Below are 13574 nucleotides of genomic sequence, written 5' to 3'. Positions count from 1 at the left end.
GCAAAAAACACACACGACGCGCAGCTGATACGGAAAAGTTATCGACCTACGGTTTGTTCATGTGGCAATTGTTTGTTTTTCTGATTTAACAGACAGAATATGCTTAATTAAAATACAGTGAAATTTCTCTCAACCCACATAGCACAACCTGTTAGCAGCTGTGGCATTTATTGTGCCTCCACGTCAGCTAATTAGCAAATACACATACGACGTGATTTTGGTGTCGTCTGCTGACTGCTGTGCTGTTTTGCACTTTTGCTAAATCTGGGAACTGTGTCGTCCGTGAAATAAGCGACTTCAACGGTACACCATGATCCAAGGATACGGTCCCGTCACCCAAGCGCTGCTTGGGACATTATTCACCTGGGGTGTGACTGCAGCTGGCTCTGCCCTGGTCTTTGTGTTTTCGAGCGGAAAGGTAAGTTCTAAAAAGCGGCAAGGATAACATAATTTAATATTGTAACATTTTAAATTTAATTGTTAATATCCGTGAAAAATAAACTCAAACTGGAATTGGAAGAGTTGGATCATTGTCATGGATGTAATATTTTCCAAATTAAATTGAAGTTTAAACTTCTTTTTTAAGAAACTATTTTTTTCCAACTTAGGCCTAGGGCCATGCTACTTGACTTGACTTTTTCTTGGGAAAAGATATTGAACTCGACTGCCACATTTTCACCCAACCAAAAATTGAGTAAACTAAACTGTCTTGATTGTTAAACCCATTTTTATAATTCAGGACAGTCATGACAGTAGTGAGTAGGCCTAATTCGAATTTTATTATTTAGTTTGACCCAAACCTGGACCCAAATATGTGTGGTCTAAATTAAATTAACAATTGAAAAAGTGGCAGGCAGTCAACAATACAGAATATGCCCCTTTAATTTAATTTTTATAATATTAATATTATTATATAAGGAAAATTATTCTGAAAGAGCTGTGTGGTCAGGTGGTCGTCAAATTATTTGAATTTGTTTTGAACAGTATTTTTTTCATAACGGTATTCGGTAATTAAAATTATATTTTTTGGTTACATAATGTTCTATTTTATTTCTACTCTACCCTCTAGCTAGCTAACAAGTTGAAGGTGTAGGGTCATATGTTTTTGTCAAAATATTAAATGCTGATTAATTAAATTATAAAGAAAAATAATATAATTTAATGAATGAACATTTCAGCTGAATATGACCAGATGACAGTGTTTTATAATTGTTCTCCAATTTTTAACCCATGTTTACAGGTGAATTACAGTGCATGGTGTTCTTACATTTTGAAGAGTCAAATTAACACTCTATATCCAAAAATGTTTTATGTGGCAGTAATTTTATTTTCACATTTAATCTTTCCGCAGAGGAAAATTCTTGATGGCAGTCTAGGTTTTGCAGCAGGGGTGAGTTTTAATTTGTTTTGTTTTGTAGTTGAGAACTTTTAAATGTAACAAATGAACAGAAGATGTTGATTTGTTAAGTGTATACAAATCTGAAAAAGAACTGGTTTGAAAATAGACCTAGTAACTGGGGCGCTGTATTTTTTTTTTCGAATTTTGACATTATCTGTCATAGCTATTCGAAAAATGGAGTACAGCGCCCCAGTAACTGGGTCTAGTTTGAAAACAAAAAATTCTCTATATAAATTTCTTTAACAAATTCCCATTCTCTTTTGTACAATAAACACAATGTTACACTTCAATTGTTATTTCGGCCAAATACTGTGCCCAATTTACAATAAAATTCACCGAAAAATAGGACAGTTACACTAATAGTATTTTTTATTTAACATACAATTTGCACACAAACATTAAAATGCTCCTAAACCGCTCCTTACAGCTCAAATCAATACGTGCAAGTTCATGCAAGTCCTAGTCATACGTTTCGAAAAAAGGTTAATTTTTTGCATATTTCCGGCAATGTCGACCACGTGTATTGCTGCTGGATGCAGCAAAACAACTAAAGATGGGGTCAGTTTGCAAAGTGGTCCGGTCCGGGGCCAGACTAAACATTTTCTCTTCAAATATCGCACCTCGATTGATGTCACGAACAGCGCCCTCTCGGGTCGGGCCTACTTTTAAATTTGTAAATAAAATGGAAACTAATTTTTTAGAACCTTAGTTAACTGTTTATAATTCATATTCCACTCATCAGAACACATATTTTAATGACAAATACTTTATTTTGACAAAATACCACTTCCAGGTGACTTTAACAAGACCAGAACAGTTTAACATACATTATTTGAACAAGCACTGTATGTCATACAATATGAGAAAGATAGGCCTGTCTCATTTTGTCTTCTTGGAAAAGAATTGAAAGGTGTTGTTTATCAGACTCAAAATAAATATTTGAACAAAGTTCCTTGTTTTTGTTTCAGAGAAGTTTGATTGTTTAAGATATATCACAATGAGGTTCTATTATTCAGTTGAAAACACATAAGACTGCTGGACTTGTTCGGTCATGAGTTTAGTGGCCCGACACTCAAACTACTGGCCTCGGGCCGGTGGTCCAGTGTAAAGTCCAGTGGAAAGGTTGAGCCCTGCATAGACTTACAAAGTGAGGAGATTGGCCTTTGCAACGTACGTCTGATAGTTGATTTAGAACTGGGAAGAAAAAACTTGGCTAACTAGTAAAAAAACACTGCCAACAAATGTCTAACCTGAGATTGGAAGTTGCAAATAGAGATTTGTATGATGAAGTCAACCAGTGATTAAAGCCATTTTTGTAGGGCTCACTGACCCTGTCACGGAACTTGGAACACACCAGGAGGGGAAAAACAAATTTCAAATTTTTAGCCTACAGTTAACTAAGTAACAACAGTATCCACCAATTCCTTTCAGCATACTCAACACCCTTGCCTTTGATTACACAGGTGATGCTGGCAGCATCCTATTGGTCACTTCTAGCACCAGCAATTGAGCTCGCCCAATCATCAGGAAGCTATGGTGCTGACGGCCAATGGGCATTCGTCCCTGCAGCGATTGGATTCTTACTAGGAGCACTGTTTGTGTATGGTGCTGACATACTGATGCCAGACATTGTAAGAGTTTTTATAAATCCTCCCTCCCTGCCAATAATTTTTGAATAGAATAAAAGTAGCATCATCATATAACATCAGACCAAGAGATATTGTTTGTGCCACAGGGGTTTCTCTCCGGGCCCTCCAATTTGCCTCCCTTCGGAAAATTCAAATTCTTTTGCTTTCTGGCTGTGCTCTGTGCTCATTTGGGTTGATGTGAGGTGTCAGAGGAATACTTCAAATATGGAAAAAACCCATGCAATTGGGTAGGAAATAAAAATGATGGTTAAGAACTGTCAGTTATTCTCCAAGTAAGAAAAAGTACATAGTAATCAGGTAGAGAAAGACATTTGATAAAATTAATGGAAAAAGTATTCTTATCTTAAAGACACTGGACACTATTGGTAATTGTCAAAGACTAGTCTTCACAGTTGGTGTATCTCAACATGCATAAAATAACAAACCTGTGAAAATTTGAGCTCAATCGGTCGTCGAAGTTGCAAGATATTAATGTAAGAAAAAAAAGAAGGCCCTTGTCGCACTATGGTCACCAGAGTTGTGTTCTTTCTGATGTTTGATTTGGAGACCTCAAATTCTAAATCTTAGGTCTTGAAATCAAATTCGTGGAAAATTACTTCTTTCTGAAACTACTTCACTTCAGAGGGAGCTGTTTCTCACAATGTTTTATACTATCAACCTCTCCCCATTACTCATAATCAAGACAGGTTTTATGATAATAATTATTTTGAGTAATTACCAATAGTTTCCACTGCCCTTAAAGAATTTGCATTTTTAATTTTGTATTGTGTACAAGAACTTTTTTTTGCATATGCCTTCCAGGGCTCGCCAGCTGTAGCACTAGCCGTGAGATCTGAGCCGAAGATGCATGATGATGATCTCTTATTGACTTCAGTAATGAGTAGTAGAGAAGATGAAGAAGCCACTCCTAATGGTAATGTAGAAATATTCTAATTAAAAAGCTTTCACCAAAATACAACAAAAGCCAAATCCACATGATGACTTATAAAATATAAAGTGATCTCCTGCACTTGAACTGATTTTAATCCTCCAATAGCACATGATAAAATAGAACTACGAATTCATGTGTGTGAAGGGGAAAAGATCAACACAGGGTTAGAAATATCTGATTCAACTTGCCCTAAAAAGACCAGTATCTCTCTAATAAAAAGATGATTTACACAAACAATACTCACAGAGAGCTCTATGACACTATGAGAATGGCTCTGGCTCCATTCAAACATAGAGATAGAGGGCCCTTTTTCATGGGTCTGCTTACCATTAGCACGGAATCGGCGTCTCTGGAAGCAGGGAATTCTGTGCTAATGGCAAACGTATTTCAGGGGTTAGCGGCGAATTTTGGCTAATGCGCGTGCGTACTCCACATTACAAGGCAATCTATGCTTACAAGCCTAGCACAGAAGTTGGCGCTTGCAGTAAGCAGGGAACCATGACCGTAAGCGCAGAATTCGGCGGTAAGCAGAGCCATGAAATTGGGCCCAGGCCTGCAGTCATGTATTAATTTGAGCCCTACCCTACACAAAGTTCGTTCTCATACTGCACTAGTGTGAATGTTGATTATCAACACCAGCACAAATCATCAATCCGTTGTTTCAGGGCAATACGGTCATATCTTGTATTTGAAATGTTCAAGTTTCTCCTTGCATCACAGTTGTCTCTCTAGTCTCTATATATATTTTTTTTTAACATGAATAAATGTATTATTATATTTTCTATTCTTTGTTTCCTTTGCAGAACCAGGATATCCAAACGTTACGCAAAGAAAAGTTAAAGCCTCCCAGTTACCGTCAGCAAACTCAAACGGTGACCTTCAAGGTCAAAGGTCAGTCGATCAGAGACTCATCACATGGAAGCGGATACTGCTGCTTATTGTTGCAATAACCATTCATAATATTCCAGGTAAGCTGAGATCAATTATTCATTCAAAAAAATGTTTGAAACAATAGACCAATCCATTAAGCTCCGCCCAATTGCGTATTAACCAATCACAACGCAACGAAGGTCCGACACTAAGGTCCGACATGCGTGCGCGAATCTTGGCGCGCGTGGCAGAGTTGTGCAGAAAAGCGTGTGAGAGCTCCATGTGTTCTTGATCACACGTGCGTCGTGGGCGGAGCTTACTGGATCGGTCTATAGGAAATTAGAATCGTACTTTCTGATCCTTTTGTACAGATTTTTCTGGTAAAAAGTTTAATCAATTTTATTTAAAAGCTTTCAAAATCCTGCATTTTCCCCTATAATTCAGTCAAACTAGGGTTTCTTTTCAGCTACTATTGCAATTTCGTTTTAGCGCAATTGATTTTGTTCTTATATATCGCCGACAATATATCGTGTTATTTAAGAGAGGTGTTCTAGTGACCTATTCTTCTGGTTTTTACCCCAAACCTATGGGGTGCAAGATGTCTACCAATCCCTCTTAGGACAAATTAACATTATCACCATCTTATAAGCACTATCTTGAAAGCACAAGCACAGAGCACAAATGGAAATTGCAACCCACTCTCTCCAGGACAGCAGCAATGCTTATGGGAGAGTACAACAATGCAAGATGCAAGAAGATGTCTCAGCTAGGAAATACATCGCGATATTGCGATACTTAATCAATATCGCAATATCGCGATATATCGATATTTCGATTAAGACCAAATCGATCCGATATCGAAATCGTTTCCAAATTAGTATCGTGATACTCGATAATATCGTGGTATCGCCCAAGCTTAAACCAGCCTGTTGCTTTTTGCTTTAATGTCCTGGTGAATTTGAATCGTCTCATTTGACCAGTGAATGCTGAACTGTTGAAATTGAATCACACCTTATCGACTGTTGATTACTGATAAGACGGAGCGTTCATTTCAAGCCAAAAATAGTCCCCAACTTTTGAGATGCTCCCTTAAAGGCACTTGACACTGTTGGTAATTCCTCAAAATAATTGTTAGTATAAAAACTTGTAATGGAGCAATGGAGAGCTGTTGATAGTATGAAACATTGTGAAAAATTGTAGTTTTTTGAGAAAGAAGTAATTTTCCACGAATTTGATTTTGAGACCTCAGATTTAGAATTTGAGGTCTCGAAACCAAGCATCTGAAAGCACACCACTTCGTGTGACAAGGGTGTTTTTTCTTTCATAGTTATCTAGCAACTTCAACGACCAATTGAGCTCAAATTTTCACAGGTTTGTTATTTTATGCATATGTTGAGATACACCATGTGAGAAGACTGGTCTTTGACAATTACCAACAGTGTCCAGTGTCTTTAAGTTCGAGCACCTTTCCTTATTAGTTCAAATTTTGTTTTCTTTAGCTTCAACGCATTCTATTTCGTTTTCGTGCACGCATGATTTCTAGAACAGTATACACAGCAAAGTAGATTATCATGGTGTTAACACAAACCTAATAAATACTGAAAGCTCACAATACAATGCTCATTTAAATGTTCAAAGACTTCAGGCCTGAAAGGTGTTTTTTCTTGCATTATTCGCTTGCAACTTTGATGACCAATTGAGTCAAACTTTTCATAGATTTGTTATTTTATGCATATGTCGGGATACACAATGTGAGAACACTTGTCTTTGGTCAAATGTGTCCAGTGCCTTTATATTGAATGAGTTTTTGTTTAAACATGTATTATGCTAGTTTTTATCTTCTGCTGATTTTACTTTTCTCTTCCACAGAGGGCTTAGCTGTTGGTGTAGGTTTTGGAGCCATTGGGAAAACACCAGCAGCAACATTTGAAAGGGCAAGGTGAGGATTCATCTTGATCTTTTTGCTCCATTTGTCAACTGAGCCTCGAAATGTACACTGAGAAAAAATATTGACCACTATCATGCTGCCACCTAAGCCATGCTATTTCTATCCAACAACAGTAATCAATAGTAATTATTCATTACACAAAAAGGAGCCAGATTGTTTCTCCTTCCAGCATCGGTTTGGCTACATTGATTTGATTGTGAGAGAATCAAGATGGCTGCACCTTGATAAAGGTCTCTTGGGCTGGGTGGTTCACACTCCTGATCCTGATAACTACGCTTCTTTTTCTGCCATCAACATTTTGTAAATGCACAACCAACCCATCGGGGTTGTTGTTGCAACCGAGGAAGAAACCAACACTGCAGAAATAAATTTGCACTCAAGCCAATCAAGATTATATTTACAAAATATTACAAATTTATTTACAAAACAATACTGCTCTCTGAGTTCCTTTCAGTGGCCACTGCTTAAACAACGAAATTCATGCCTCAAACTACAATAAATCCAACCTTCAAAATTTACTACTTCCAATCCACGAAGTCAGTCACCCCAACTCTTAGCTTTTGGAGTTACAGACTCCGAGTGCTCTTAACTAGTTTCTCAGCTTCCTCCTTCTCGATAAATTCAACAATATTATATATACAGTACTTTGCAAATTCTCAATGATTCAACAATCTATCTACAGTACTTTGCAAATTCTCAATGTTTCAACAATATATCTCCTGTGCGTTGCAACTTCTCAATAATCCAACAGTATATCTCAAATAGTTTGCAACTTCTCCATAATTCGACAACATATCACAGTACTTGGTAACTTCTCAATAATCCAACAAGTGTTCAACAACTGTCTAATCTAAGGGTTAACCTCACTCCTTAGGCTCTTCAACTCTCTCGTTGAATCTACACTATCATAGTTCATCAATGTTCGTACAAGTGTTTATTGGATGTTCATCTTGGCATTCTTTCCCAGTTCCAGATTATCCAGTTCAATTGATGCAAAGGTTTCGCCTCTCCGGCTTTCTCATTCACCACCATAGCTCAGTGTATGTTGGCCGACAGTCCCATGTGCTTTCTCTAATACATGTTACAAGGGCGTCAAATCCTCCACTCTCGGAAGTTACTAGCCGGGTGGATAAGGGCCATGATTTGTCGAGCTCATTCCTCCTCTGTGCCTCACCAGAACTTAACGTCTGTGCTGTAGCAACGCAAGCAGAACTCTAAATGCATAGCCCCAACTTCCTACACATCACCCCACTCACTTCAGAACTGGTACTCTGCACATCAATTCACTTTCTCCCATTCATATACACCACCACCACTATCTACACTCAAGCATACCAGTGAAATTCTCAAGACATTCCTGAGAGCCAACGCCCCAAGGAAAACAAAGGACCCCTCTAACAAAAAAGCCTTTGTGCTTGCATTGCAAGTTATACTGCTGCACAGTAGCACTTGCCCACCTGTCCAAACTATTTACAACATTTCAACACAGTAGCTGTAGCCGCTGCACAGTAGCCAGTAGCGCTTGCCCCAGCAGTTGCACAGTAGCAGCTCGCGTTAGCACTATTTACAACAGCAAATCATGGCCCTATATTTTAGTGTACCACAAAATATACAAAACAACTATTTCCAACTGCTTCCATTAGTCAACCTGTGACAGTACTGGGTCTTAATTTTCATAGTTCAAGATGAAATTGTGAAGAAAATACTTATGATCAGTGGTATCACTTTGTACTGTAATAATTTATTTTATTGTCACAAATTAATTACTATGTTTTTGACATTGCAGGAATTTAGCTATTGGGATCGGCATCCAGAATTTCCCAGAAGGCCTTGCTGTTAGTCTTCCTCTCAGAGGGTCTGGTTACTCAACCTGGACGAGTTTCTGGTAAGTAACTATAAGAGTTCTTGAGTGGTGTTGTTAAAGATCAAATCGGTGATTAGACCAGGAAGCCTAGGGGGCTCAGCCTAGCTGGGTAGTTAAACCAATTTCCATGTATATAACTTTAGTTCATTTACATCCTTGTATGGAAATGAACGTCTGCGAGCACATTCTGTGTGAGAATCGCGCTGTGTTTATTTATTCTTATTGTTCTGTTGCCAACCCTATAACAGTTTGGTTCAGTTTTTTCGCCTGACGTATAGCCATTATAATCCAATCGCTTGTTTATTCTTTCGCTTCTAGATAACCGTACCCTCTTGTATTTTTTCAAGAGCTTTTTTCTTGTAACGTAGGACTTTTTTTCAGTTGTCACAGTATAGTTCTGTAATTGTTGGTTAGTTTAGTCTTTCGTTTGTTGGTGTGTTTCCTTTTGTTGATTTTGGGCGGAATTGGTCAGAGACGTTTATGAGAAAGGACCCAAAATTCTGGTTTTGTAAACATGTTGAGCTACAACCTGGCGGTATTTTGTATTTTCCCCAACATTTTTAGGCCAATTCTTGTTAAAGTCTACTGCAACCTTACATCCCCCATAGTCTCCCAATCAGATAGGATGACAAAATGTCATCCATTAACCAGCTTGTAATTTGTGTGTGTTTGGGTTTTTTTTTTTTTCATCAATCGTTTTGTTTTTCCACATCAAAAGGTATGGCCAATTAAGCGGGTTGGTTGAACCCATTGCTGGTGTACTCGGAGCCATGGCGGTTGTAGTCGCTGAACCGATTCTACCCTATGCCTTAGCTTTTGCTGCCGGTGCAATGATCTACGTCGTGGCCGATGATATTCTTCCAGAGGCTCAAACAAGGTGAGTTTGCAATGTGGAGACAGTATTTTCTTTGTTGAAGAGTAAATTATTAACTAAGTCTTCCAAAGCTTCGGTATTCACAATACTGTATATACCTCTCAGATGACGCCACTATTTTATTGCCAGTCTTGAGTACTTACACGCGCACGTCAAGCACACACGCACACGCCATGCACACGTCACGCACACATCACTAGAATGGCATGCGCATGTGCTACGAAACGAAATGCACGATGGCAGCTTGACAATGGCTGAATTAATTCCATCCTCAAGTTTACAACAAAACATCATACAACCAATGTGAATGGTTCATGATATTAGTTGGTTTTACACGCGCACGTCAAGCACACACGCACATGTCACACACACATTACTAGAACGGCACGAGCGTGTGCTACGAAACGGAACGCACGATGGCAGCTTGACAATGGCTGAATTAATTCTGTCCTCAAGTTTACAAAAAACACATCATACAACCTATGTGAATGGTTCATGATATTAGTTGGATGTAATGTTTCACACGCGCACGTCAAGCACACATGCACACGCCATGCACTTGTCACACACACATCACTCGAACAGCACGAGTGTGTGCTACGAAACAAAACGCACGATGGCAGCTTGACAATGGCTGAATTAATCCCATTTTCAAGTTTACAACAAACACATCATGCAACCTATGTGAATGGTTCATGATATTAGTTGGTTGTAATGTTTTCGTAAAAACAATGACAAATTATTTATGATCGTAGGTTTTTTTTTCTACAGGAGGTTCTTTTAAAACAAACTTATTTTTTATTGTGGCAATCAAAGTTTACGCTGATGATTTAAAAAAAAAAAGAAGCTATTCCCTTGACTTTGAAAGTATTTCAGATGGAAATATTTCTCTAGAGGATTGGTACTGGTATAAACTTTAGAATCAGTTAGCTTTCAGATGGAAATATTCCTATACTATAGGATTGGTACTGGTATGAACTTTAGAATCGGTGAGCTTTCAGACGGAAATATTCCTATACTATAGGATTGGCACTGGTATGAACTTTAGAATCAGTTAGCTTTCGGATGGAAATATTTCTATACTATAGTAAAGGATTGGTACTGGTATGAACTTTTGAATCAGTGAGCTTTCAGACAGAAATATTCCTATATTATAGGATTGGTACTCTACTGGTATGAACTTTAGAATCAGTGAGCTTTTAGATGGAAATATTCCTATATTATAGGTATGGTACTGGTATGAACTTTAGAATCGCTGAGCTTTCAGATGGACATATTCATATATTATAGGATTGGTACTGGTTTTAACTTAAGAATCAGTGAGCTTTTAGATGGAAATATTTATTTAAAGGATAGGTACTGGTATGAACTTTATGATCATTGAGCTTTCAGATGAAAATATTTCATTAAAGAATTGGTACTGGCATAAACATTTATAATGAGTGAGCTTTCAGATGGAAATATATCTTTAGCAGATTGGTACTGGTATGAACTTTAGAATCAGTGAGCTTTCAGATGGAAATATTTATCTAAGACATTGGTACTGGTATAAACTTTATAATCAGTGAGCTTTCAGGTGGAAATGTTTCTTTAAACCATTGGTACTGAGACTACTGGCATGAACTTTATAATAATTTAGCTTTCAGATGGAAATATTTCTATATAGCATTAGGACTGGTATGAAGTTTATTATAATTAAGCTTCCAGATGGAAATATTTCTCTGTTGGATTGCTACTGGTATGAATTTTATAATCATTTAGCTTTCAGGTGGAAATATTTCTATGTAGCACTGCTACTGGTACTAACTTTATTATAATTAAGCTTTCAGGTGGATATATTTCTCTTTGGGATTGGTACTGTTATGAATTTTATAATCATTTAGCTTTCAGATGGAAATATTTGTCTGTAGAATAGGTATTGGTATTAATTTTATAATCACTTAGCTTCAAATGGAAATATTTCTCTGTAGGATAGGTACTGGTATTAATTTTATAATCATTTAGCTTTCAGACTGACAATTTCTCTGTAGGATTGGTACTGGTATGAACTTTATAATCATTTAGCTTTCAGATGGAAATATTTCTCCGTAGGATGTTGGTATGAACTTTTTAATAACGACCTTTCAGATGGAAATAACTCTCCAGAGAAATTTTACAATAGGGACGCTCTGTTATTACCTTTATTTGAAAATATTCAAATGGTTTTTTTTTCCAAGAGACTCTTCATTTCAATCATTTGTTTTGTCAACACTGTTTTTTAAACCCAACCCGTCAAATTGTTTCTACCATTTTGTAACTGTTCAATGTTTTCATATGTTCAAATTTGTGTGTCTCCGATAAAAATGTTATTTCCTCCAAAATCTTTTTAAACCCATGGTCAACATTGGTCATTGTATGTGCACTTCGTGTGACCAACATAGACATGTAAGAGATGTTAAATTTGCATCGGGGATAAAGAATATTAATTTTGGTTTTCACCCATACACCGATGTGTGTTAGCACTGTAGAAATGACATAACAAACCTGTGGAAGATTAAGTGCAATAAGTCATTTGAGAAAATAGTGGAACCCCACATATTTTCACTGTTTCCAAATTTAAAGTTTCTCGAAAGCTGCAGCATTTTCAGGCAAATATATTTCAAGGGAAGTTTTTCCACCATGACCATTTCTATACCAAAATGTAAGGTTATTGCAAATTTATACCCTTTTTCAGTCTTACCATTGTTCAACACACTCTTTAAAACAAAGAAGTGTTTGTGTGGTTGTTGATTTAATTCATTTTGTTTGTGTTTGTTGATTTATTTGTTCATGATTTCATTTTATGTGACTCTTATTTTTATCTCTTTTCAGCGGCAATGGCCGTCTAGCATCATGGGGTACCATAGTTGGGTTCATTGTGATGATGTCACTAGATGTCGGACTGGGATAAACGTCACCTGACTCATTGTCACCTGACACAATTGTTGACTTGAAATTACTGAATGAAGTGGTGTATAGACTCCTTGCATATTGTTTCACAAGCTAAAACAGCAACCTGACTGAGGTCGAAGTAGTTATTTTTAAACTAGCGGCTACAGCTACAGCTATGGCTAGATTTTCACATCATCATCATCAGCATCATGCATTGAAGCAACACACTCAGCAACAGTCGGAGCCGTAGCTGTAGCCGCAAATTTCGATACAGCCTAAACCCTATCATAGGTTGAGAGCGGAATGCGAGCTGGGAACCACTCGCAATCAATTTGCATAAGGCAGTATCCGAATTGGCGGCTACGGCTACGGTTACGGGTGGATCGCCTCGTCATCATGCACTGAACAGAGGACGCCCTAAGCAACACCCCTGGCAACGGTCGTAGTCGCAGCCGTTGCCACCAATCGGGACAAGGCCTTACTTGGTATTTTGGGCTGGTAAGCTAGACTTTCCATAAAGGTGTGGAGCAGAAATGCTATACAAATACATTTTAAAAAATAATTGGTTGAGTGAAATTAACTTGAAGGCAAACAGTCACATTTTTCTGCTTCACATCTTTTTGAAACAGAGGTTGCATGGTTGTATGTTTGCGGTAACAGTATGTGTATAGTATATTTTTCTGTGTAGAGTTGTTCTTAGAGTATCTCAACCGTGACTTAATCTTGACTTTCTTGCCGCAGAGTGAGTTCATAAAATGGTCTCGCAAGTTCCTAAATCTACTCAGCAGCAGTAGCAATAATAGCAAATCAAATTCTCAAAGAACAATTCGACACATCAAACTAGAAAAAGTAGACATGGTGTTACCCCAAAATGAAATGTACAGTGATAGCTCACCAAACAACCTCAAAACCCAAGTAGAGCCTGCAACAACATTTTGTGAAAGGCAAGGTGTATAAGCAATAACATTTATTTAGGGATGAATTTTAAATTATTGGATATTGTTGCTGCATTTGGATGCAATCTGGAGTGTCTGAAACCCCAGACAATAGATTTTCAAAAGCATACATCATTGATATATTTTGGTAAAATGTAATTTGAGGTATTTTTATTGTGTAAGGTAGCTTTTTT

At 37.5% G+C, this 13574-nt stretch overlaps 1 protein-coding gene across 1 annotated transcript; it reads left to right on the top strand.

Annotated features, from left to right (window-relative positions):
* Nucleotides 1-14: 14 nt before the first annotated feature.
* Nucleotides 15-13393, top strand: LOC117292474 (zinc transporter ZIP11-like). The gene is made up of 9 exons (XM_033774522.1): nucleotides 15-418; nucleotides 1352-1390; nucleotides 2863-3030; nucleotides 3850-3961; nucleotides 4783-4947; nucleotides 6719-6788; nucleotides 8584-8682; nucleotides 9380-9538; nucleotides 12386-13393. The coding sequence occupies exons 1-9, from the start codon at nucleotides 311-313 to the stop codon at nucleotides 12462-12464; spliced, it is 999 nt and encodes a 332-aa protein (XP_033630413.1). The 5' UTR covers nucleotides 15-310; the 3' UTR covers nucleotides 12465-13393.
* Nucleotides 13394-13574: the final 181 nt, after the last annotated feature.

This window comes from Asterias rubens, chromosome 7, assembly GCF_902459465.1.
Source record: "Asterias rubens chromosome 7, eAstRub1.3, whole genome shotgun sequence".
In the NCBI taxonomy this organism is placed as follows: domain Eukaryota; kingdom Metazoa; phylum Echinodermata; class Asteroidea; order Forcipulatida; family Asteriidae; genus Asterias; species Asterias rubens.
The sequence above is the reverse complement of the archived record's forward strand: the minus strand, read 5'-3'. Positions and strand labels throughout refer to the sequence as shown.

Bases quoted from the DNA above. Each gene is read 5' to 3' on its own strand.
- LOC117292474 (XM_033774522.1), top strand. From the start codon at position 311: ATGATCCAAGGATACGGTCCCGTCACCCAAGCGCTGCTTGGGACATTA. The intron at 1,391-2,862 runs GTGAGTTTTAAT...TTGATTACACAG, and splicing joins GTCTAGGTTTTGCAGCAGGG to GTGATGCTGGCAGCATCCTA. The intron at 9,539-12,385 runs GTGAGTTTGCAA...ATCTCTTTTCAG, and splicing joins CTTCCAGAGGCTCAAACAAG to CGGCAATGGCCGTCTAGCAT.